Source organism: Entelurus aequoreus, linkage group LG21 (genome assembly GCF_033978785.1).
Source record: "Entelurus aequoreus isolate RoL-2023_Sb linkage group LG21, RoL_Eaeq_v1.1, whole genome shotgun sequence".
In the NCBI taxonomy this organism is placed as follows: domain Eukaryota; kingdom Metazoa; phylum Chordata; class Actinopteri; order Syngnathiformes; family Syngnathidae; genus Entelurus; species Entelurus aequoreus.
Genome location: NC_084751.1, coordinates 33,431,795 through 33,457,604, shown reverse-complemented (window position 1 = coordinate 33,457,604; position 25,810 = coordinate 33,431,795). Strand labels below are relative to the sequence as shown.

The following is a 25,810-nucleotide window of genomic DNA, read 5'->3' as shown; positions in this document are numbered from 1 at the left end:
GAAGGTGGGGATCGAACCAGGAACCCTCACGTTGCTGGCACGGCCACTCTCCCCAACCGCGCCACACCGTCCGCAGCAATATCCGAGTTGTCAGGCCGCCGTGATTATCAAGCCAAACGACGCTGGTGCCTTCGTGTTGCCTAAAATGCGCATTAATAAATGACGGGGTTTGGGAAATTAAAAAAGTAGGTCAAGGGCGGTCACGGCATGTTGTTGCCGCAAATGTTGGTCAATTTTTTAGGGCATTACGGCAAATGAGATGGCGGTCGCGGCTTTTGCCGCAGTTGCCGTGGTTAAGTTCGAGCCCTGTAATTGTGTCTGCCTGAGCATACATTCTTATATTATGATAATTGTTATAATTAGAGATGTCCGATAATATCGGACTGTTGATATTATCGGCCGGTAAATGCTTTAAAATGTAATATCGGAAATTATCTGTATTGGTTTCAAAATGTTAAATGTATGACTTTTTAAAATGCCGCTGTACGGAGTGGTACACGGACGTAGGGAGAAGTACAGAGCGCCAATAAACCTTAAAGGCACTGCCTTTGCGTGCTGGCCCAATTACATAATATCTACGGCTTTTCACACACATAAGTGAATGCAAAGCATACTTGGTCAACAGCCATACAGGTCACACTGAGGGTGGCCGTATAAACAACTTTAACACTGTTACAAATATGCGCCACACTGTGAACCCACACCAAACAAGAATGACAAACACATTTCGGGAGAACATCCGCACCGTAACACAACATAAACACAACAGAACAAATACCCAGAACCCCTTGCAGCACCTCAACCCCGCCCACCTCAACCTCCTCATGCTCTCTCAGGGAGAGCATGTCCCAAATTCCAAGCTGCTGTTTGGAGGCATGTTAAAAAAAATAATGCACTTTGTGACTTCAATAATAAATATGGCAGTGCCACGTTGGCATTTTTTTCCATAACTTGAGTTGATTTATTTTGGAAAACCTTGTTACATTGTTTAATGTATCCAGCGGGGCATCACAATAAAATTAGGCATACTAATGTGTTAATTCCACGACTGTAAATATCGGTATTGGTTGATATCGGAATCGGTAATTAAGAGTTGGACAATATCGGAATATCGGATATCGGCAAAAAAGCCACTATCGGACATCTCTAGTTATAATAATTTTATATATGTATTATATAATACTAATCATTCTGCTTGTTAATTTACTGTTATCTGTCTACTTTCAGTTGCAACATGTTTCTTTCTACACTTCAGTTAAAATGCAATAAGAACAAGGGCAGTATTGGTCTTACCAGTGCTCATATTGATACTTTTACATTTTAATATCATTGAATGATTACATTTTTTTTAATCACAATTATACTCAGACAAAAACACAGTAAAAATAAAAATTTACATTGAAATTATTCCTTTTTACATACAAAATGCATAATAAAGTTAACAGTGGAAAATACTTCAACAAAAGCAAAAACTACTTTTGGCTCTTATTTCCAAAGTTTGTAAACGATAAACAAAAACAACCAAAATAACTCTTTTATGGTAATAAGAAACATAGTATCACAGTAGTATCGACCATTAACCAATACTTTAATTGCTATCATTACTATCAATCTTTGTATCGATCCACCCGTCCACCCTTGTTTACATGCAAGCGCTTTAGCAGAGCAGTTTTTAAATACTTTTTTGTATCCTCCTACGCCGCAGGGGTGTCGAACTCGTTTTCACTGAGGGCCATATTGCAGTTATAACTGCCCTCAGGGGGCTGCTTGTAACCGTGAATAATTAATGAATATTAATGTATAGGGATTCACCTCATGGTATTATTAGACAACTGCCTACGCATTTGAATATTATATATTTTTTACATACACTAAAAAAATATTTTTATTTAAAATAACTGGAGGCTAAGTCAGTTTTAATGTTTTTACAGCCATATCACTGTAAATGGAAAAAAATGGTACTATTGTTTTTTTTATCAAATCTGGCAACTGAGTGGTCAGGTTTTGTTTTTTTTATCGTAAACTCTGTTTTGATTTGAAAAAGTTTGAAATGTATAATAGTATTATATTTGTTGCATTATTAGATAATATTAAAGTTGAAAAGATATGCAATTGAATGCAATACATGTATTTTTTTAATGTCATAACGGAAAGAAAACATTAATCAAGAAAAGATAAGTACTTTATTGACTCATATTATTATAAAGCTTTCGCGGGCCACATTAAATGATGTGACGGGCCAGAGTTTGACCCCTGGGTCCTACAGTGTGTAGTGTAGCTTGTCTTCTACCTTTCCAATGATACAGGTACTTGCAAGTAACGGAGGCAAAGATTAGTGATTAGAAACACGTTTGCACTGTGGAGGGGCATTAGCCGCCAGCGAGAACGCTTCATTGCATTGATCCCGATGTAAAACTACAATGTGTTATCAACATGCATTATCACAATACGACAATAGTATTAAAAGCTCTATTGTCGGCCAAATGTTGATACTTTTTATTGTATCGTGTCAATATTGCGCAACACTTGCTACAATGCAGGCCTGGGCAATTATTTTGACTTGGGGGGCCAAATTTAGAGACAAATGTGTCTGCGTGCCGGTATATCTGATTTTTAGGAACACTAATACAAAACCTCACAATAATGTCTGATTGAATGCTAAAAACGTTATGACAAACCGCCTGAAAAAATGGAATGGAATTAAAACATTTTTGTACTGAATGAGAATGTACATGAAAATAAAAAATGTGGGATTTACAAAAATAACTATGAACGATAAAACACTGAATATTGACAACATATGAACGTCACACCCCCTCTCAATCGACATATTTTACAATCAAGCAAAACGCAACATAAATGCTACAAACACAGCGAAATATGAACGCGAAGGGTTAGAAAAAACAAAACACCTACAATCTGATACATCAGATATTACACTAAGCTTTAGAACTAGAATCTCCTTCCGTGTTTGTCCCTGACACCCGCATTTCAGGCTGGCTGCTCTGGAAACACTCTGTGGAAACGCTCCCTACCCACACTGCTTGGTGCCTCGTCTGAGCTGCTGTGACGTGGATTACCATAGTAACTCGGATATCATGCAAAAGTGCAGAATCCAACCATTGAAATACTTTGCATAGTTCAAGACTTACAGTCATTTGAAAATATCACTGCACATCATAATGGCAGCTACAGTTTCGATCTTCAAGATGTAAAAAAAAATATTTGGGAATGTGTAGTGGGCTAGATTGAAAAGCTTAACGGGCCGCATGCGGCCCTCGGGCCTTAATTTGCCCAGGTCTGCTATAATATGTGACGATGAGACATACTTGGATGTTATTAAAGCGAAATCATGGCTGTCTTCCTTCCTTCATGTTAAGCTTTCACAGAGATCATCTTTATACGACCTTCGCTTACATTAACACACCTGCTGGTGGATTTGCCAAACGAGCTTGTGATCGATGCTGTATGCTGGCTAGCTGTCCTCGGAGCACTGTGTCATCCTCAGCGTAGAGAGTGAGAGCAGGCCGTCGCAGCTTTTTATGCTCGTCTTCAATGCCTCTTCGATTGCAACCGTAACACATTGACATAATATATATTTATTCTCTTCATAGTTTGATTGATAAAGTCCGGTATTTAAACACTCCAAACATTGCAGCGCTGTCTTGGGGACGCCGTGGCGCGGTTGGGATAGTGGCCGTGCCAGCAACCTGAGGGTTCCTGGTTCAATCCCCACCTTCTACCAACCTAGTTACGTCCGTTGTGTCCTTGAGAAAGACACTTCACCCTTGCTCCTGATGAGTCGTGGTTAGGGCCTTGCATGGCAGCTCCTGCCATCAGTGTGTGAATGGGTGAATGTGGAAATAGTGTCAAAGCACTTTGAGTACCTTGAAGGTAGAAAAGCAAGTATAACCCATTTACCATTTAACCCATTCATTCTCTCCCTGCTCTGCTCCGAGCTCACTTGTCACATGACCAGTCAAACAGCAGCCTTTATCCCTGCATTTTATCCCATTGCAAACAAATTGCAAATGCAATTAGTCATTCAGCCTGAGTCGATTGCCACATTTGGGTACCAGTTGAAACTAAGGCTGGGCGATACGGACAAAAATATATTTTTTCTTAAACTCGATATTCGATATATATCTCAATATATTTTCCAGTGAAAGTATACATATGTGTATTCATTTTTGAGCGAGATTCACTGAAATTGAAGTGAATGACAACTGTACTGTAAACAGTCAGTGACACTTTTATTAACCCAGTTAGTCAAGATGGGTATTAACAGCACAGAAAATAAACTGTTTAAGTAGCACAGAATTACATAACATAAATAAAATAGAAAAATAGTATTTCTACGTAAAATAGATAACACAGCTGTGCAAATAATACAAAATGTATCAAACTCAGATTAAAAAAAAAAAAAGTGCACTTTAATTACCAGTCGACAATGTAATGGACTGTCACACACGTACGGTTCTGGTAAGTGACTTTACTTAATTGTGCGGCTATGATCTTTCTCACTTCAGCATACATTTTTGGCAGCATTTCTCGTGCGAAATATGCCCGGCTTGGCAACTCGAGAACACTTATGATTTGGGCTTACATTGTCAACAACTCAAATGAATGTTTTATCCACATTTGGCCACATTTGTCCAAATGTGGCCAAGTAGACGCATTGTGGGTTTCCTGGACGTCGTCTACATCGCTAGGTAGGGGGTAGCAGGGGGGGGGGTGTATTGTAACGTCCCTGAAGAGTTAGTGCTGCAAGGGGTTCTGGGTATTTGTTATGTTGTGTTTATGTTGTGTTACAGTGTGGATGTTCTCCCGAAATGTGTTTGTCATTCTTGTTTGGTGTAGTTTCACAGTGTGGCGCACATTTGTAACAGTGTTAAAGTGGTTTATACGGCTACCCTCAGTGTTACCTGCATGGCTGTTGACCAAGTATGCCTTCCATTCACCTGGGTGAGTGAAAAGCCGTAGATATTATGTGATTGGGCCGGCACGCAAAGGCAGTGCCTTTTAAGGTTTATCGGCGCTCTGTACTTCTCCCTACGTCCGTGTACCACTCCGTACAGCGGCGTTTTAAAAAAGTAATACATTTTACTTTTTGAAACCGATACCGATCATTTCCGATATTACATTTTAAAGCAATTATCGGACATCTCTACATGTAATGGTGGTTCTTTGGTCAACATTTTCCATAGATTATGTTTTACAGACAATCTTCAAAACGCTTTATGACAGTCTCTTCAGGATATGCTGTTTTGTGGGTGGTGTTAGGCCATGTCCACACGCACCTAGTGTGTGTGTGACAATCATTGGTACTTTAACTTTAACTTAACAAGGATAGTTTCAAAAACGCATATCCGGGATTAAAACGATCTGTGTCTACACAAGTTTAGATTCAAAACGGTCTATATCTACACACAAACGCATACACCAGCTGGCTTGCACATTTTGTCCAATCAGAAGCCTGGAAAAGCAGCAAAAGCTGACTTGGTGGCATTACACCTCTGTTATGTTTATTTTTATATACTAAATGTACAATGGCGTGTACATCATCATTAAAACCAACCTGCACTTACACAGAGCCCTGGGAACATTATTAATCTTTTTCAAGTGCTTCAAAACACAAGTTTAGTCACAGCTCGCTGATATTTGTGTACTCTTCCCTGCCTCGAAGCCAGTCAGAATCTGTCTCTCATCACTTTCATCGAAATGAGAAGGCATTCATTTTAATTTAAGTAACAGCACTAACATTATAGGCGGTGGTAGTTAGTAGAGATGCGCGATTTGCGGAAACAACCGCGGACTCCGCGGATAATCCGCTGGTCGGTAGGGTTGGGTATCGAGTATCGAGTATCGATTGGAACCGGGACTAACTTTTACGATTCTCCCGGTATCGTTCAAAAGTTTAAATTTCGATTCCTATTTTCGATACCCAGTCCGCCGACCAGAGGAAAAAAAAAAAAAAAAATGTCCGCCGAACGGAAGAAGAAGCCGCTGAGCACCAACGAAGAAGCGCCCACCGCCGGAAGTGTTAGCATAGCCGAGCGAGTCAGTCAAGCTCAAGCATGGATAGCGGGCGTCGGCGGTCGAAAGTGTGGATTTACTTCACAAAAAAAAAATGAAATAACCGCGAAATAACAGAGCTCCATGTCCATCAAGAAACGAGTGGAGAGAGAGCTGCAGATGTACCAGGACGTTCCACCGATACTTATGTCTGACGACCCTGCTGCATGGTGGTGGACCCAACAAAAGACTTATCCTTTGCTGTCAGATCACGCTTTCTCCTATTTATGCGTTCAAGCTTCTTCCACACCCAGCGAACGTGTATTTTCCACAGCAGGAGACACTATCTGTCCAGAACGCTCACGCATCCTGCCTGAGAAGGCGGATATGGTCATTTTCCTAAACAAGAACTGTCTCTGATTTTATACTGTACCTGCTGCTAATCTGGACTGGGTTTTGCAAGTTGTTTCTTATTGTTTATTTGCTTTTCTGCACCAGGTTAGCCCATCAGTGGGAGCACAGTAACATTTTTAAGTACCTACAGCATCATACACTTGTGTGTGTAAATGTGTTTTCATAAGGTTTCCTGCAGCATCATACACTGGTGTGTGTAAATGTGTTTTCATGAGGTTTTCAAAAATAAAGCTCTCTTGAGGAAAGTGTACCCCTGGGAAAATGTATTCATAATTTATAATATTTATATTCGAGTTCAAAGTTGAAAACCGCCCTGTGAGGAATTTATAGTAAAGTTCATAAAAAGTTAATAGAATTAAAATTGATGGAGAATGTCAGACTATTTCATTCAGAAAGACTGTAGGTTAGCTAGCTCATTTAAAATATCCTAAACTTTTTTTTGACCCCGCCTCTTAAAAGAATCGGAATCGAGAATCGTCAGGAACCGGAATCGAAACAAAGAACCGGAATCGGAATCGGAATCGTTCGAATTCAAACGATACCCAACCCTACTGGTCGGGCGGATGCATGACGAAAAAAAAAGATTTTAAATAGATTCGGGCGGGTGGCGGTTGAACCAATTCAGAAAAAAATATACATAGTTAAATGTTGTTACCCACATACGAAAAACGAGCAGCACTCTTTGAAACAGGCAATTATTAATCAGGCACTGCTGCAGCTGTCACGCCAAATTTATTCCCCCCCTACAACCCCCCCCAATTACTTCCGGGGCTGCGTCCAATAAAATCACAAAGTTGCCGGGGGTCCTTAACCGGCATGCGACTGCCCTGTTTCGCGCCTGTACAAAAAAACAATAATCGATTTCTTCAGATTCCAGCAGCTGTCAAAGACGAAGTATCCTTCCAGCGACGGGCAGTCAAAGCCGAAGTGCTATCGATCGCTGTCAATGACGTAAGAGGAAACATGATCACGGAAGTAAATGGGGGAGGTTTTTGTAGGGGGAAGAAATTTGGCGTGACACCCCCCTACAAAAAGCCTTCCACCCCATTTACTTCCGGGGCTGCGTCCAATAAAGTCACAAAGTTGCCGGGGGTCCTTAACTCGCACGCGACTGTCCTGTTTCGTGCCTGTACAAAAAAAAAAAAATCGATTTCTTTAAATTCCAGCAGCTGTCAAAGACGAAGTATCCTTCCAGCGACGGGCAGTAAAAGCCGAAGTGCTATCGATCGCTGTCAATGACCACGGAAGTAAATGGGGGGGGGGGAGGTTTTTGTAGGGGGAAGAAATTTGGCGTGACAGCTGCAGCAGTGCCTGATGAATAATTGCCTGTTTCAAAGAGTGCTGCTCGTTTTTCGTATGTGGGTAACAACATTTAACTATGTATTTTTTGGCCCGCATTGAATGTCTCTGCTGCATTGGATCAGTCTCCTTTTTTTAACAGGAATGCCTTGCATCTCTATATTAGATATATAACAACGGGTGGGTGGCGGGTGGTTGTGGTTTTGATAAAATGTTAGTTCGGGTGGATGGCGGGTGGATGACGACTTTTGTGATGCGGTTGCGGATGAAATAATTGCCTATCCGCGCATCTCTAGTAGTTAGTATCTGTTGTATTTATGCCAGATGACTGCTGCTAGGATGAGATCGGCACGGTTCAAAAATGCAACATTCGTTTATAGTTATTGCATGCTGTATCTTCAAATGTTTCGACATATTGCTCGTATGCCCTCCTCTTGATGAAAGAACAACCTTGCAATTATTACAAGTAGCGCTGTTGCAATCTTCTCTTGTAAAATGTAGCCAAACTTTGGAGCGTTTCTTCCGCCTGTGCGCCTTGTCGCTGTGTGATGTCACTACGCAAGTTGCATGATGACATAATTCCCGCCTGCAGCAGTTGTTCAGGGAATCGTTGGAAAAAATGGGAAGCGTTTCCAAGGAATTGATTCACTGGAAACCGGTTTTAGACAAGAACCGGTTCTCTATTCCCATCCCTATAGGCAGGGTTCAATAATGGGTAGACAAGCGCACATACAAGGAGCGCTAGGATGGGACATGAATGGCAACAAGAATGAAGGACTGGGGGACATCCAGTACATAGGGCAGGTAATGAGCTGTGATGAGAATCACCTGGGTAGACACAGACACTGATTGGGAGCACCTGGGCAGGAAAAAGGCAGTAAAAGGCAAGTAGATTAATAATAGTTTTGATAAACTAATACAACTGGAAATTATGCCAAATATTATTGTTTATTTTACCAGCTAAATTAGGAGCTTTTAACTGTTTTTTTAAGTGCTTCTTTTATCATTTATATACTGACTAATATATTGTGATATACAAAACCTAAAACCAGTGAAGTTGGCACGTTGTTAATTTGTAAATAAAAACAGAATACAATGATTTGCAAATCCTTTTCAACTTATATTCAATTGGATAGACTGCAAAGACAATATATTTATCGTTCGAACTGGGAAACTTTTTTTTTTTTTTGCAAATAATCATTAACTTAAAATTTAATAGCGGCAACTCATTGCTAAAGAGTTGGCACAGGGGCATTTTTACCTCTGTGTTACATGGCCTTTCATTTTAACAACACTCAATAAATGTTTGGGAACTGAGGAGACCAATTTTTGAAGCTTTTCTGGTGGAATTCTTTCCCATTCTTGCTTGATGTACAGCTTAAGTTGTTCAACAGTGCGGGGTCTCCGTTGTGCTATTTTAGGCTTTATATTGCGCCACACATTTTAAACGGGAGACAGATCTGGACTACAGGCAGGCCAGTCTAGACCTGCACTCTTTTACTATGAAGCCACGTTGTTGTAACACGTGGCTTGGCATTTTCTTGCTGAAATAAGCAGGGGCGTCCATGATAACGTTGCTTGGATGGCAAAATATGTTGCTCCAAAACCTGTATGTATATTTCAGCATTAATGGTGCCTTCACAGATGTGTAAGTTGCCCATGCCTTGGGCACTAATACACCCCCATACCATCACAGATGCTGGCTTTTGAACTCTGCACCTATAACAATCTGGATGGTTCTTTTCCTCTTTGTTCCGGAGGACACGATGTCCACAGTTTCCAAAAACAATTTGAAATGTGGACTCGTCAGAACACTTTTACACTTTGCATCAGTCAATATTAGATGAGTTCAGGCCCAGCAAAGCCGGCGGCGTTTCTGGGAGTTGTTGATAAATGGCTTTGGCTTGCGTAGTAGAGTTTTAACTTTCACTTACAGATGTAGCAACGAACTGTAGTTACTGACAGTGGTTTTCGGAAGTGTTCCTGAGCCCATGTGGTGATATCCTTTACACACAGATGTCGCTTTTTGATGCAGTACCGCCTGAGGGATCAAAGGTCTGTGATATCATCGCTTACGTGCAGTGATTTCTCAAGATTCTCTGAACCTTTTGATGATATTACAGACAGTAGATGGTGAAATCCCGAAATTCCTTGCAATAGCTGGTTGAGAAATGTTGTTCTTAAACTGTTGGACAATTTGCTCATGCATTTGTTCACAAAGTGAACCCTCACCCCATCCTTGTTTGTAAATGACTGAGAATTTCATGGAAACTGCTTTTATACCCAATCATGGAACCCAATTAGCCTGTTCACCTTTGGGATGTTCCAAATAAGTGTTTGATGAGCATTCCTCAACTTTCTTAGTCGTTTTTGCCACTTGTGCCAGCTTTTTTGAAACATGTTGCAGGCATCAAATTCCAAATGAGCTAATATTTGCAAAAAATTAAGTTTTCCAGTCGAACGTTAAGTATCTTGTATTTGCAGTCTATTTAATTGAATATAGGTTGAAAATGATTTGCAAATCATTGTATTCTGTTTTTATTTACGATTTACACAAGGTGCCATCTTCACTGGTTTTGGGTTTTGTATATCGTTATAGCAGGAGGCTGCGGTATACATTGCGATATAAATTTTAAACCATATCAACCATCCGTAGCCTCCAAATGTATTTGTGGCGGGCCACAACATATTTAGCGCGGAATGATTGGCCACTGATCAGAGTCTGCTGATTTCCGTGAAAAAGTATATGATCGGGCAATACAGATTAATGCCTTCTAGTGCCGATCCCAAAAACCGATCGCCTCTGGCTGATAACTTTTTTTGGTCCACTGGATGACAGAGGCAGCTAGCATAATGTGGAGCCGCTCTAACCAATACCATTATCACTGGAGGACAAGGCTATACGTGTTACACACCGAGTGAGAGCAAGCAGAAGCAGACAAAACAGCATCCTAATCGTGCTTAGTAAACTTTAGGAAGTTTAGCTGCGTTACATCAGAAAGTAAGCAGTTTTTAACAGTAAATTAACAATTAGATTAATAAGTGTCTAAGAGAGGATACTATATCATGAAAATGACAGATATAAGAGAAATAACGTGGAATTTATTGCATTAATCAACAAGCATGAAAGCCCAGTTTACCGGTACTTGTTTTGTTGACATTTCTCAACCTAAAGGAATTCAGTCTATAGATTATTTTCTTTTTCTTTCAGTGTATTTGTGTGTGCCTGTTATTGTTGAGGTTCGCAGGCAGTGTCGGAATGGGCTCCCCCTCTCTAGTTTCAGAGCTGTGCAGAATGACATTGAGCAGTTTCTGTCCAGCACAACTCTGCCCCGCGACAAGAGATGAGTAATCCAGCGTTGCCAGGGGAAACAGGAGGGAAATCACCACCAGATGCAGCCAAACGTTGCGAGTAGTTTCCACCATGCAACATATGTTGTTGTAATGGCTGTCAAAAAAATAATTGCGTTAATGAAATATAGATTGATATCTTTAAAATGTTGCTATATTAATTCACAGGAAATATTTATACCACCTGGTAGTCTTGTGCTTGAAGCAGCAGTATCACAATATGCTAACGTTAGCCTCCGACAGCAAGACTTCCGGGGCAAAACAAAAGAAAGTGAGGGACTCTTATCATTACCACGGGCCTTGAAGATACAGTAATAGAGGCCATCACAACTTTTGTTGGCAAAGATTTACACTCTAACTTGCCCTCTTCAAGAGGCTCATTCAAGTGGTTAAATTAAACGACTTTATGACCATGCAACTAGAGATGTGCCGATCAATCAGCCACCCATCCATATCGGCCGATTTTCATGAAAAAGTACTGTATTTTCCGGACTATTAGGCGCACTTAAAATCCTTTTTTCCCCCTCAAGACTCGACAGTGCGCCTTACAGACTTAGACTTCCTTTTTATTGTCATTCAAATTTGAACTTTACAGTACAGATAAGAACAACATTTCGTTGCGTTAGCTCATGGTAGTGTAGGATTTAAAAAAAAGCAATAAGGTGCATACATAAATAAATAGATTACTGTACAGATAAATACATTGCACTTTTCCATATGCATCCACGTTTATGGATGTATGTTATATTGTCTTTTTATTCCAGCGAGTTAATCCATTTTGGGGGGAATTGAGGGGATGGCGAAGTTGATAGAGTGGCTGTGCCAGCAATCAGAGTGTTGCTGGTTACTGGGGTTCAATCCCCACCTTCTACCTTCCTAGTCACGTCCGTTGTGTCCTTGGGCAAGACACTTCACCCTTTGCCTCTGATGGCTGCTGGTTAGTGCCTTGCATGGCAGCTCCCGCCATCAGTGTGTGAATGTGTGTGTGAATGGGTAAATGTGGAAATACTGTCAAAGCGTTTTGAGTACCTTGAAGGTAGAAAAGCACTATACAAGTATAACCCATTTATCATTTATTTATAATTATGATGCGTTCAAGAGTCTTACGGCCCGAGGGAAGAAGCTGTTACAGAGCTTTGGAGGCTGCGGAACCTCTTTCTAGAGTCCAGCAGTGAAAACAGTCCTTGGTGGGGGTGGGAGGAGTCTTTGCAGATTTTCTGAGCCCTGGTCAGGCAGCGGCTTTTTGCGATCTCCTGGATAGGAGGAAGAGGAGTCCTGATGATCTTTTGGTGTGCCTAATGTTTGGTTGAGCTTACCCACCTCGAAGCAATTTTATTTGGTGTATGGTGTAAGGATAAGTGTGACCAGTAGATGGCGGTCAAACATATGAGATAAGTGCAGGCTGCACCATTTGATGTGCTTCAACATACGAGTATTATTATGGTGTTTGTATAAGGTTATGTGGCGTTTTGTTTCGCAATATTATGAAAAAGCAACTTTTCTTACCTTCTGGTACCTGCTAATCTGTATTTGGGATCTGCATAAATCCTGAAAAATTGTGCGCGTCCGCCTTTGTAGTCGATAAGCTTCTTCTTTTTTTCTATCTTCTTGTTATGGGACATTCATCCTCCGCTGTTGCCATTTCTAATATAAAGTAGTGTAAAGTTCTTACTTACAGCATATCTGTCAGTAAACTTGCCATGAAAGCGCAAAAACATACCGGTGTAGTGAGTTTACATTATCCACCCAAGGAACTTTAGTTATTAGAGTTCCGGTCAGACGGTTTTTCATGGGACACATTTCCGGCGTTGTATCCGGATGAGGAGATGCTGCTCCGTTATTGATTTAAGTAAAGTCTGAATGTCATTAAAACAGTTAGCTCCATCTTTTGACACTTCTTCCACTCCCGTCCTTGCACGCTACACCGCTACAACAAAGATGACGGGGAGAAGACGCTGCCGAAGGTGAGCCACGTAAATAAGACTGCCCACAAAACGGCGCATCCGGAAGCGACTGTCAGAAAGCGGCCTGAAGAAGAAACATAATCTATGCAACATTTTGATCAAAGAACCACCATTACATGTTATGTAGACCACAAGGAAGTGTTTTACATTTAGAAAAATAAATAAATAATATGACTCCTTTAATGCGCCCTATAATCCCGTGCGCCTTAAATGTGAAAAAGATCAAACATAGACCATTCATCCGCAGTGCGCTTTATAATCCGGTGCGCCCTATGTTCCGGAAAATGCGGTATGTGATTGCCATTGACAATTAATGCCTTTTAATGAAGATCACAAACACCGATCCCCTCTGGTTGACACAGTATTTATTTTTAGTCCCCCGGCTGACAAGCTAGCAGCTAATTGTTTCTCCATACTTAGTGGGGAGCTGCTACCCTAAGCTAATAATAATCACCTACATTATGGTAAATAAACAGCTTTTCTTAGAATAGGGCTTGGTTGTAATTTCACTTAAAAGTCTAACAATATTAGTTTTCTGTACAACCTGTCCATGAACAGACACACAAAATACAGTCACAGGACTGATGGAACAGAAAGACTGATGGGTCGCTACCTAGCAGTGCCCCATAAAAAGGTAGGAAGGAAAGGTAAACAAAGGGAGGGGAATGAGAGAAAAAATGCAACTCCCAAACTAATCTCCTATGGTAGCAGGGGGTGTCTCAATATGAGACTAGAAAAAAACCTCGAGCAACAATAAGCACATATGAGCACATATTTACGACACGGCAAAGATGTGGGCTTGGGTGTGGGGATGTGTGTGCATATCTGTGTTGTAATAGTGCATGGGTGCGTGTTTTGTCCATAAGCCTGAAAATTGCTCCGCGGCGCGGAACAGAGTCGAGATCCCAGGTGTCTCTAAAGAAGGGGGAAGGGATTTCCGAGCGTCTTTTGTTGCAATGGTCTCACTGAGGTGTTCATAGCATGGCCTTGCCAAGGCCAGTGCAGAGGGAGCCAAATTGTAAAAAAGAATGTTTTCAGATAGGGCGAGCAAGCACTTTCCAATGGTTTGTTTGCTCTAGTTGTCTGTTCTGGCTCTCAAATTGATCATAATGTCACCTTGCAGAGCAGAAAGCTTCTCCGAGATGTTATCCAATTTGCGCTTCAATTCAGAAATCGGCAAAGTCTGAGTGCTCACATCTCTGCCCAACCCATCCATCACGACGAGCAGGGTCTGGGCTCTTTAAAAGGCTTCCATCGTCTTCCGAATTCACCAATGGACTAGAGCAACGCTCAATTCAATCAGCAGATGACGTGTTATCACAGTTCCAAATAGCTAGATGTCTTCAACGGAAAGAATCACCAGGCTCACAACTCTCCGCTGCATTTTTTGTACTAAAATGAATTAATGGGAAAGAGATTGTTCAAGCATTTATTTATTTAGTGCGAAATCACTGTAAACATCATTAAAACCACAATTTTTTAACCTGAACTTATACGGTATTTCCTTCCAGCTGTGTCTCCATGAAACACACCATCAGCAGCTTCTCCATATTTTCATGGGTAAATGTCCACCAATATTATATTAACGTCCTTGGCTACCGTTATTGACTCATTCTGCTTCGGTATGGTGTAGACTAGGGATGCAACAGTACACGTTAAAATATATTCGCTGCCCTGCACGCTTTTGTAATTAATTTTGTAATGTGTGTCAAATAAATTAATGTGCCTCCCCCTATTCCCCCTCACATCGTACAGAAGAAGAAAAAATGTATACACTGTATACAGCACGAGCAGAGAATTTGGATGACAACATGCATGCTCCTCGCAAGAAACAGTGTCTCACCACTGCAGCTCACGTTGTGTTTTAAGCAAATTCTGCCCACAATACGGACTTGCAGGTAAAAAATATGTGACTGAATCATTTGGCCAGACTAGGAAATTAAATTTACCTACTGAGTTAATCGGAAGAAGAAACAAAATTATATTCAAGTATTTTACAATTGTACTTTTTATTTATGTTTGTTCTGATTCACCTTCTCAGATACAATATCACCTATAAGGTGAAAGGTTTCGTTACTGTATTGCTAAAACTATTTGTAGGACTCACTAAAAGACAACACTGGCACATTCAATTGCCGTATTTTTCGGAGTATAAGTCGCTCCGGAGTATAAGTCGCACCGGCCGAAAATGCATAATAAAGAAGGAAAAAAAACATATATAAGTCGCATTTTTTGGGGAAATTTATTTTATAAAACCCAACACCAAGAATATACATTTGAAAGGCAAATTAAAATAAATAAAGAATAGTGAACAACAGGCTGAATAAGTGTACGTTATATGACGCATAAATAACCAACTGAGAACGTGCCTGGTATGTTAACGTAACATATTAACTCCCGCCATCAGTGTGTGAATGTGTGTGTGAATGGGTGAATGTGGAAATAGTGTCAAAGCGCTTTGAGGACCTTGAAGGTAGAAAAGCGCTATACAAGTGTAACCCATTTATCATTTATATTATGGTAAGAGTCATTCAAATAACTATAACATATAGAACATGCTATATGTTTACCAAACAATCTGTCACTCCTAATCGCTAAATCCGATGAAATCTTATACGTCTCTTACGTGAATGAGCTAAATAATATGATTTGATATTTTACGGTAATGTGTTAATAATTTCACACATAAGTTGCTCCTGAGTATAAGTCGCACCCCCGGCCAAACTATGAAAAAAACTGCGACTTATAGTCCGAAAAATACGATAATGGCAAAGACTACTTCTTGACTACAGCAACACACCGTAGTCTAAACACTACTGCCGTCTAAAGTTTTGGAATTGCAACTGCATGCAAAGTCTACTGTATAAAGACTCAGAAGTGTATCAAAACAAAATATACAGTGCATCCGGAAAGTATTCACAGCGCTTCACTTTTTCCACATTTAATTATGATACAGCCTTAACCCAAAATGAAATAACTTAATTTTTGTCTTCAAAATTTTACACACAAACCTCCATAATGACAATGTGAAAACGTTTTTAGAGCATTTTGAGGGTGTTTTTAAATAAAAAAAAACAAATAAATCACATGTACATAAATATTATACAGCCTTTGCTCAATACTTTGTTGATGCATCTTTGGCAGCAAATTACAGCCTCAGGTCTTTTTGAATACGATGCCACAAGCTTAGCACACCTATCTTTGGGCAGTTTCGCCCATTCTTCTTTGCAACACCTCAAGCTCTATCAGGTTGGATGGGAAGCGTCAGTGCACAGCTATTTTCAGCTCTGTTCCAGAGATTTACGATCAGATTCTAGTCTGGGCTTTGCCTGGGCCACTCAAAGACTTTTAAAGAGTTGTCCTAAAGCCATTCCTTTGATAGCTTGGCTGTGTGCTTTGGGTCATTGTCCTGCTGAAAGATTAACCATCGAGTTCACTAGCCCTGCTACCTCTAAAAAGAGTCCTGCTGGGTCCAAACTTCTTCCATTTACGGATGATGGAGGCTACTGTGCTCATTGGGACCTTCAAGGCAGCATATATTTTTCTGTACCCTTTCCCAGATTTGTGCCTTGAGACAATCTTGTCTCGGAGGTCTACAGACAATTTCTTCAACGTTTGTAAGTTTTACAATATAACTAAAACTTACCGGTTCTAAACTGCCACGTTTGATAGTAGTGCTTTCATGCATATTTGTACGTGCTATGGTAATGTAATCAAGCTAGTGTCGTTAGCTTTAGCTAATATGCTCACACTTTTACAAGCGTCTGTGTTAGTATTATTTCCTTACAAAGGCATGTTTCACAAATTCCTCAGTAAATTCTAGAGATGTCCGATAATATCGGACTGCCGATATTATCGGCCGATAAATGCTTTAAAATGTAATATCGGAAATGATCGGTTTCGGTTTCGAAAAGTAAAATGTATGACTTTTTAAAACGCCGCTGTACAGAGTGGTACACGGACGTAGGGAGAAGTACAGAGCGCCAATAAACCTTAAAGGCACTGCCTTTGCGTGCCGGCCCAATCACATAATATCTACGGCTTTTCACACACACAAGTGAATGCAAACATACTTGATCAACAGCCATACAGGTCACACTGAGGGCGGCCGTATAAACAACATTAACACTGTTACAAATATGCGCCACACTGTGAACCCACACCAAACAAGAATGACAAACACATTTTGGGAGAACATCCGCACCGTAACACAACATAAACACAACAGAACAAATACCCAGAACCCCTTGCAGCACTAACTCTTCCGGGACGCTACAATATACACCCCCGCTACCCCCTACCCCCCCAACCCCCCACCTAAACCCGGCCCCCCCAACCCCGCCCACCTCAACCTCCTCATGCTCTCTCAGGGAGAGCATGTCCCAAATTCCAAGCTGCTGTTTTGAGGCATGTTAAAAAAAATAATGCACTTAGTGACTTCAATAATAAATATGGCAGTGCCATGTTGGCATTTTTTTCCATAACTTGAGTTGATTTATTTTGGAAAACCTTGTTACATTTTTTGATGCATCCAGCGGGGCATCACAACAAAATTAGGCATAATAATGTGTTAATTCCACAACTGTATATATCGTATCGGTTGATATCGGAATCGGTAATTAAGAGTTGGACAATATCGGAATATCGGATATCAGCAAAAAAGCCATTATCGGACATCGCTAGTAAATTCCCCAAAACAGCAACGTGCAGTTATTGTTATTGAGTCTGTTTAGCTGATTGAAGAGCTAGCTCCCGCATGACGATGACTTTTGTTTTGTTTGATCATCCGTTTTACTGCCGTGTTTTAGGCACCGTTTGGAAACAATTAGGTATGTGAATAAACATTTACAAAATCCTTCTGTGTAAATATTTCATTTCACAACATATATATCTGCGGCTTACAGTCCGGTGCGGCTAACATATGGAAAAATAATTTTTCTTCTAAATTATGACACATAAAACAAACAACAATGTCCTTAATATTCTCAAAATATCGTGGTAGTGTGACATCATGATGTTTTTGTAATGAAATAGGCTTATACAATGACTAAAACATATGTAAAGATTCTTTATCAACATTTCAGCTTTTTCTCATTATGTTATGTGTTTTTGCTCTATTTTTACATTTTTGCTGGGTTTTTGTGTTTATTTAATTTCTACAATATGCCATGGTGTTCAAAGTGTTGCCAAGCGACAGAAAAGTGTCTCTGGGCTGTGTTTTCTTTACAACTATAGATGTGCTAAAGGTTGTGTTGCACACTTCTGTAGTTTTTCTGCATCATGTGAAATTGCAGACTCCTTGGGCTTATGGTGGCGGATCTCCGCTCTCACTCGTGCAGCAGATGCTTTTGTAAACACTGAGTTTGAACGGTTTCTTAAAATGGATCATATTAGTACATGGTTTGATTTCTTTACTTAATCCAATACATATATTTAATCCCACACACTAATAAACTAAAGGTTTTAAGAGTTGTTCATGCATACAAATGTTTTAAGTAGGGCTGGGCGATATGGCCTTTTATTAATATCTCAATATTATTAGGCCATGTCACGATACACGATGTATATCTCGATATTTTGCCTTAGCCTTGAATGAACACTTGATGCATATAATCACAGCAGTATGATGATTCTATGTGTCTACATTAAAACATTCTTGTTTATACTGCATTAATATAAGCTCATTTTAAACTTTCATGCAGAGAGGGAAATCACAACTAAGTCAATTTACCAAAACCGTATTTATTAAACAGTTATTAAGCAGTGGCACAAACATTCATGTCATTTCAAAACAGAAAGTGCAAGATTGTCAGAGACATTTTAAAACAAGCTATGAGTGCACTTTTGTGCATGATGTCACTAAGATGACATATCAAAACAACACTAAATTAAAGTGCACTTTTTGTACAGAACGGCACTACAATAGTTTAAAACAAATAAAGTGCACTTTGTGTATGAGAATTGATATATATTGATAAATGATATACATTTGATATATATTGCATGATATGATACAAGATATTTCAATACTAAAAAATAGCTGCATAATAGGAAATCAAACAGTGTACAGTATGTCCTTCACTATGTGGTAGGTTACTGCGGACGTTATCTCCTGTTGTTGACTATTTTTTTCATACAGTGTTGCTCTGGAAATGGTTGCTTCGGCATTTTGTGGGTGTGGCACCTGCCGAGATGTTGACATGCGGAGTTTCAAGCACTCTTCATTCTCTAGCTGGTGACTTTTCAAATGATGCTACAAATTAGCAGTGGTGCTACTTTTTGTAGCAAAGCTTTTGCCGCATACTTGACATATTACTGTTGTCTGTTTAACATCTTCCCGCTTGAAGCCAAACCACCGCCAGGCGATGGACCGACCCCCTGCTGTTTTTCTTGGGAATTAATTATTCTTCCTTCATTTGTTACCAGATTCGCACCTTCTTTCTCTTGTATTACCGCTCGCACCGCTAGCATCACAGCTAACGTTACCCATGCCGCTACCTGTCTGCTCCGTGAGAGCGTATGACGTTGCACGCGCGAGAGTATGTGACGTATGTAAGAAGGTGCGCTTGTTTTGTCTGTGAGAAGGAGAGACAAGAAAGAGTGAGAAGAGCCTGTAGTGTAATGCCCGCAGCTAAAAGCAACTGCGTGAGAAAGTATATTCGAATATCACGATATAGTCATTTTCTATATCGCACAGAGACAAACACGCGATATATTGAGTATATTCGATATATCGCCCAGCCCTAGTTTTAAGTTACATTCATCTTTGAGATTGTATTTCTCCACTTTGAGATTAATTGTTGTACGTTCTTTAGTAGCAGTTTATAGTTTGCTTTATTCATAATTTTGGCTGTTGGCAAATTCACTATATCCTTGAATTTTTATATTTTTGATTCAATAAATAAAGTTTGAATGTGATCTATATCCAACATTATGTATTTTCTAACTAATGTTGGATAAAAAAAATATTTTAACAAATATAGATTTATTAATTAACTAGTACAATCAAGAGTGAAATAAGTATCTGATCCCTAAGCAAACAGTGGCTTTTTACTTGGACGAGAAATCTTAGTTCTCAAGCTAAGAATGTTCTTGTTGTGGGTCACCAGGGTTGCACACCTCTTTGTAGGATTCTGGTCACATCCTATTGATGGATTCTCTCCAAATCGAAAAGATTTCAAGGCTGTTGCTTGGTTTATTTGTAAAGGGTAACTGGAAAAAAAATCCGCACTGGATCAAATAATTATTTCCCTATCTGTATATTGCGAGATCAACATTTGAATGATATTCTGTTTTTGCCCCTGTTGTTTCAGCCTTGAAGATTTGTATCTGTGCAGCCTGGCTGCCTCCCTGCCTCCAGATGAATGAAGAACACTCCGGAACACAGAGACGCTGCTGATACAGGTCCGAACCATTCAAAGAAGAATCTTAACATTGTGTCCATATACTTTAATACTTGTTTTCGGGTTCCTGTTCATTAGGACTGGACAATAATAAAATGTTCATCTTGATTTCAATTTTGGCTTCTCAAGATCATAAGAATATTATAATCAAAAACGAGAATTATTGGTCCACGCAACGTGAATGCAAATTCATGAGCTTGTATGGGTGAAAAAATGACCACATCTACTAGAAGTTTGGGATTTCACCATGGTTGCTACTTTTTATTTGACACTGCGCTAAGTATGCCTAATGGATAATCACTAAACTTAACAAACAAAAAAAAAAAGTAAGGCATATGATTTCTGCATTATTGTAACCACGGATGGAATAACACAATTGGCCAATAAAACAGAATCCGCTGTTAAAATCACAATATCGCGGAAATTGACATAAATGTGATTGAAATTCTGTCATTGTGAGAAGAAGGAACATTTGTTTTGGGAAAATAATGTTGGGGACTGCTCATTCATCCCCAAAGCACTCAATTGCCCAGTCCTGAACTTAACAATAGCCATGTGTAAATGGGCAAAATGTACTTAACCTGATCATAATTCGGATTAGAATGCTACTGTGTACATGGACCCTGAACATTTTTTTCCGATTTTGACGTGGATTTTCATACATCACACCTTAAATCGGAATACTTTATTTTGGCATCACATACCTTAAACGTTAGTTGAAGAAGAATAAGCAGTGACTTCCGCTGTAAACAAACACGACTTTGTGCATTTCTGCTTGTCCGACCTTGTCACTTTATTTATTTAGCAACTTTTCCTTCTAATATTGAGCTGTTTTGTGCCCTCCATGTTTTAATACTGTATGTTCCGGACCATAGGGCGCACTGCCGATGAATGGTCTATTTTTGAACTTTTTTCATATATTAAAGGAGTCATATTATTTTTTATTTTTTTTAAATTGAAAACACTTCCTTGTGGTCTACATAACATGTAATGGTGGTTCTTTGGTCGAAATGTTACAGGGATTATGTTTTACAGATCATCTTCAAGCCGCTTTCTGACATTCGCTTCCGGATGCGCCGTTTTGTGGGCGGTCTTATTTACGTGGCTCACCTTCGGCGGCGTCTTCTCTCCGTCAACTTTGTTGTAGCGGTGTAGCTTGCGAGGACGGCAGTGGAAGAAGTGTAAAAATATGGACCGAACTGTTTTAATGGCATTCAGACTTTACTTAAATCAATAACAGAGCAGGATCTCCTCATCCGGAAACAACAACACCGTAAATGTGTCCCGTAACAAACCGTCCGGCCGGAACTCTAATAACTAAAGTTCCTTGGGGGAATAATGTAAACTCACTATACCGGTATGTTTTAGCGCTTTCATGGCGAGTTTACTGGCAGATGTAAGTAAGAACTTTACACTACTTTATATTAGAAAAGGCACCAGCGGAGGATGAATGTCACATAACAAGAACATTGACAAAAAGAAGCTTATCGACTACGGTGTCGTCACGGAGTACAAAGGTGGACACGCGCAATTTTTCAGGATTTATGCAGATCCCAAATACAGATCAGCAGGTACCAGAAAGTAAGAAAAGTTGCTTTTGCATAATATTGTGAAACAAAACGACAGATAATGTCTTACCTTATACACACACCATAATAATACTCGTACGTTGAATCAAATCAAACGGTGCAGTCTACATGTATCTCTTATCTTAGACTGCCATCTTCTGGTCACACATATCATTACACCATGTACCAAATAAAATTGCTTCGAGGTGGGTAAGCTCAACCAAACGTATTCCTTACATTAGGCGCACCGGGTTATAAGGCGCACTGTCGAGTTTTGAGAAGAAGAAAAAAAGGATTTTAAGTGCGCCTTATAGTCCGGAAAATACGGTATGTACGGGTTGCTGCGCATCTTCATGTTACGACATTCTGCGTATGTGCCTGAGGCTAGCAGTTAGCACTTGGAGTAGCTTTAAGGTCGTGAATAAAACAGCCTGTTGAGATGACAATTGGATCCCTCCTTTTATTGTTACACCGACACATACTTTTTGTTTTTGGTAGTCTTGGTTTTAGAGCAGCAAACTCAACAGTATATAACGCTACGTCTATACATGTTGATTGGTTGGAGACAGCAGCAAAATATTTGCTTCATTCCGAGACTTCATTCCACCACTTAAGTATATCTTATGTCAAGGACATGCGCAGTAAGGATCATTTTGACCAAAACATCGCCACCAACACAACAATATATTGTATTATTTGTATTATTTTATTATATAATCTTGAATACAAAAAGGTAACAAAAAGAGAGAAAAAACTAAATAAATAACTACTATAGAGCTCCTCTATGGAGTATAAAAAAAGATTCCTGCAGTAAACTAGTTTGTATTTTACATACAAGTTTTGTTTTGCATCATCCTAATAACATCTAAGCATTTCCAGTTTTGACAACTCGCCAGTTTTGTACATAGAGAAACAGCAGATAATTAAAATAATATGACTTTAGTGCTCAGACAGTAGCAGATTTTTCAGCCCGTGTTTTTCACCCTGTTTACAACTAAGGTTGTACGGTATACCAGTATTAGTATAGTACCGCGATATTAATTAATCATATTCGGTATTATACCGCCTCTGAAAAGTACTGGTCCGCCACCCTCCCACAAAACCCTATTCGCAACCGTTGACAGACTGACCAAACCCCCAACACAAATACCAGCCGAACTCCATTCCACGCAGAAATGCAATGAGTTTGCATTCTTTTATACTGATAAAATTGAAGGCATCAGACGCGCCATCAATATCTCAAGCAAAAAAGTTGGATCACCACCCCATTTAGGCAAAAGTAACACAGCAATGATGGCAAGCTTTAATGCCATAGACTCTAAAACTCTAGTGGAAACGGTGACAGCTCTAAAGTCATCCACCTGCTGCCTTGATGTTTTACCTACCAACTTCTTTAAGAATGTTTTTGACTGCCTATCAACAGACGTATTGCAAATAGTTAATAATTCTATTCAATCAGGCAATTTCCCGAAGGCTTTCAAAACTGCAGTCATTAAACCTCTTCTAAAAAAGCGGAGCCTAGATACCTCTGTTATCAACAACTACAGACCAATTTCAAATCTACCATTCATAAGTAAAATAATTGAGAAAGTTGTCCTCCAAAAACTAAATCACTTCTTGGCTTCTACTGGCTGCCACAACAACTTCAGTCAGGATTTCGACCTCTTCATAGCACAGAGACGGCCCTTCTTAAAGTTATAAATGACATCCGTCTAAACACAGACTCTGGCAAAACTTCAGTATTAATGCTTTTGGACCTCAGTGCTGCATTTGACACTGTCGACCACTCAATACTTTTGGACAGGTTGGAAAACTGGGTGGGAATCTCAGGCACAGTTTTAAGCTGGTTCAAGTCATATCTACAAGATAGGAACTATTTTGTTTCCATTGGTGACTTTGTATCAGAACTAATCAACGTAACGTGTGGAGTCCCCCAAGGTTCAATCTTGGGGCCGACTTTATTTAACATCTATATGCTCCCACTAGGACAAATCATGCAAAATTATAACATTGACCATCATTGCTATGCCGATGACACCCAAATAAATCTATGTAGCGCTATCACCAAATGACTATCGCCCCATAGATCTTCTGTGCCAGTGCATTGAGCAAGTCAAACACTGGATGTGCCAAAATTTCCTACAACTAAATGAAGATAAAACTGAGATAATTGTTTTTGGTGCTAAAAAAGAAAGGTTTAAAGTCATCCAACACCTTCAATCACTGTCCCTGAAAACTTCAAATAAAGCCAGAAATCTTGGGGTTATTTTAGATTCTGATTTACATTTCGACAGTCACATCAAATCAGTAACAAAATCGGCCTACTATCACCTCAAAAATGTAACAAGACTTAGAGGGCTCATGTCAGCTAAAGACTTAGAAAAACGTGTACATGCCTTTATTACTAGACTATTGTAATGGTCTCCTTGCAGGTCTTCCCAAAAAAACTGTTAGGCAGCTACAGCTTGTTCAGAACGCTGCTGCTAGAGTTCTAACAAAGACCAAAAAATGTAAAAACATTCCACCAATTCTTAAATCCTTACATTGGCTCCCTGTACATCAGAGAATTGATTTCAAAATCCTCCTGCTCACATATAAATCACTACATGGTCTAGGGCCGAAGAATATCACCGATATGCTCCCACTATATAAGCCCTCTAGATCACTAAGATCTTCTGAGACCAATCTGTTAGCGGTTCCCAGAGTAAACTCAAATCAAGGGAAAGCATCATTCAGTCACTATGCAACAAATAGCTGGAATAACCTTCCTGAAGATGTCAGACTTTCCCCAACTCTGACTACTTTTAAAACTAAACTGAAAACGTTTATGTTCACCATAGCTTTCAGCTAAATCTTTTAACTTTTAACGTCCGCACTGTTTTTATTTTTTATTGTCTGCATTTTAATTTTGCTTTAATTTTCTTTTATTTCACTTTGTTGTACCACCTGTTGTGCTGTGAAGCTCTTTGAGTCTGCCTTGTGTATGAAAAGTGCTATACAAATAAAGTTGCCTTGCCTTGCCTTGCTTTGGGCCTTACAGGGTTCACTGTGACATTCGCTATGTAGGGTCCTATGAAATCTGTTTTATGTTCTGCTAAATTCCATTTTTATTTTAATGGGAGGGTGGCTGTTGAGTATTTCGTGGACGGATGAGTGGTTGACATGATTACCCCAGCCAAACGTTTCTTTTCCTCACGATGACAGCATTTCACTCACATAATACACATTTTCAGGATATTTCGCATTCAACAGTAGATTCCGTTTTAATAGGCTATTTCCGTAATTTCGTCCGCGATTCGGTCAACGCTGAAATCATACGATCAAAGATACGTCAACTAGCGCTGGGGAGGCTTGTAACCCAAATTTTTGCTCACAACTTAAAACTTAACAAATCTCGTATCCCGAAAAACCCGTAAGCCGAGGTATTACTGTATATATCAATGTTTGACGGCTTTGCTGTGGTGTTGCATCTCCCCAGGGCATGCAGGTGTTTCTGCAAATATGATGAAGAAAAAGAATCCCAATAAGTGAGTCAAGACTCCTTTAAGCAGGTGATTTTGTTACCATGTGGGAATATTTGGCCAATGAAATTGGCTGTTTTGTTTCATGTCTCCCTGAAGAAAACATAAGAGCAATCTGGGTCCAGCCACCAAAGTATTGTCACAACCTCGCCGTAACATTGTTGGCTGTAGAATCCAACACATCTGGAAGGATGGAAGTGGACATGTGGTATGGAAAGGCACCGTACTCGACCAGGTAAGTTTTTATAGTGGTTTCGGACTTTACTTGGAATTCA

At 39.7% G+C, this 25,810-nt stretch overlaps 1 protein-coding gene across 2 annotated transcripts in view; it reads left to right on the top strand.

The window, feature by feature from the left end:
- The window catches only part of LOC133638681 (spindlin-Z-like), a 57,470-nt gene that overhangs the window by 5,007 nt on the left and 26,653 nt on the right, over positions 1 to 25,810 (top strand). For both annotated transcript variants that reach the window (XR_009823665.1, XM_062031526.1), the window contains exons 2-4: positions 20,357 to 20,447; positions 25,493 to 25,541; positions 25,635 to 25,770. Coding sequence is in view for 1 of the 2 variants with exons in the window: in XM_062031526.1 (XP_061887510.1) it covers positions 20,408 to 20,447; positions 25,493 to 25,541; positions 25,635 to 25,770 (225 nt within the window). In the remaining variant the exon portion in view is untranslated. The remainder of the gene's footprint in view (positions 1 to 20,356; positions 20,448 to 25,492; positions 25,542 to 25,634; positions 25,771 to 25,810) is intronic.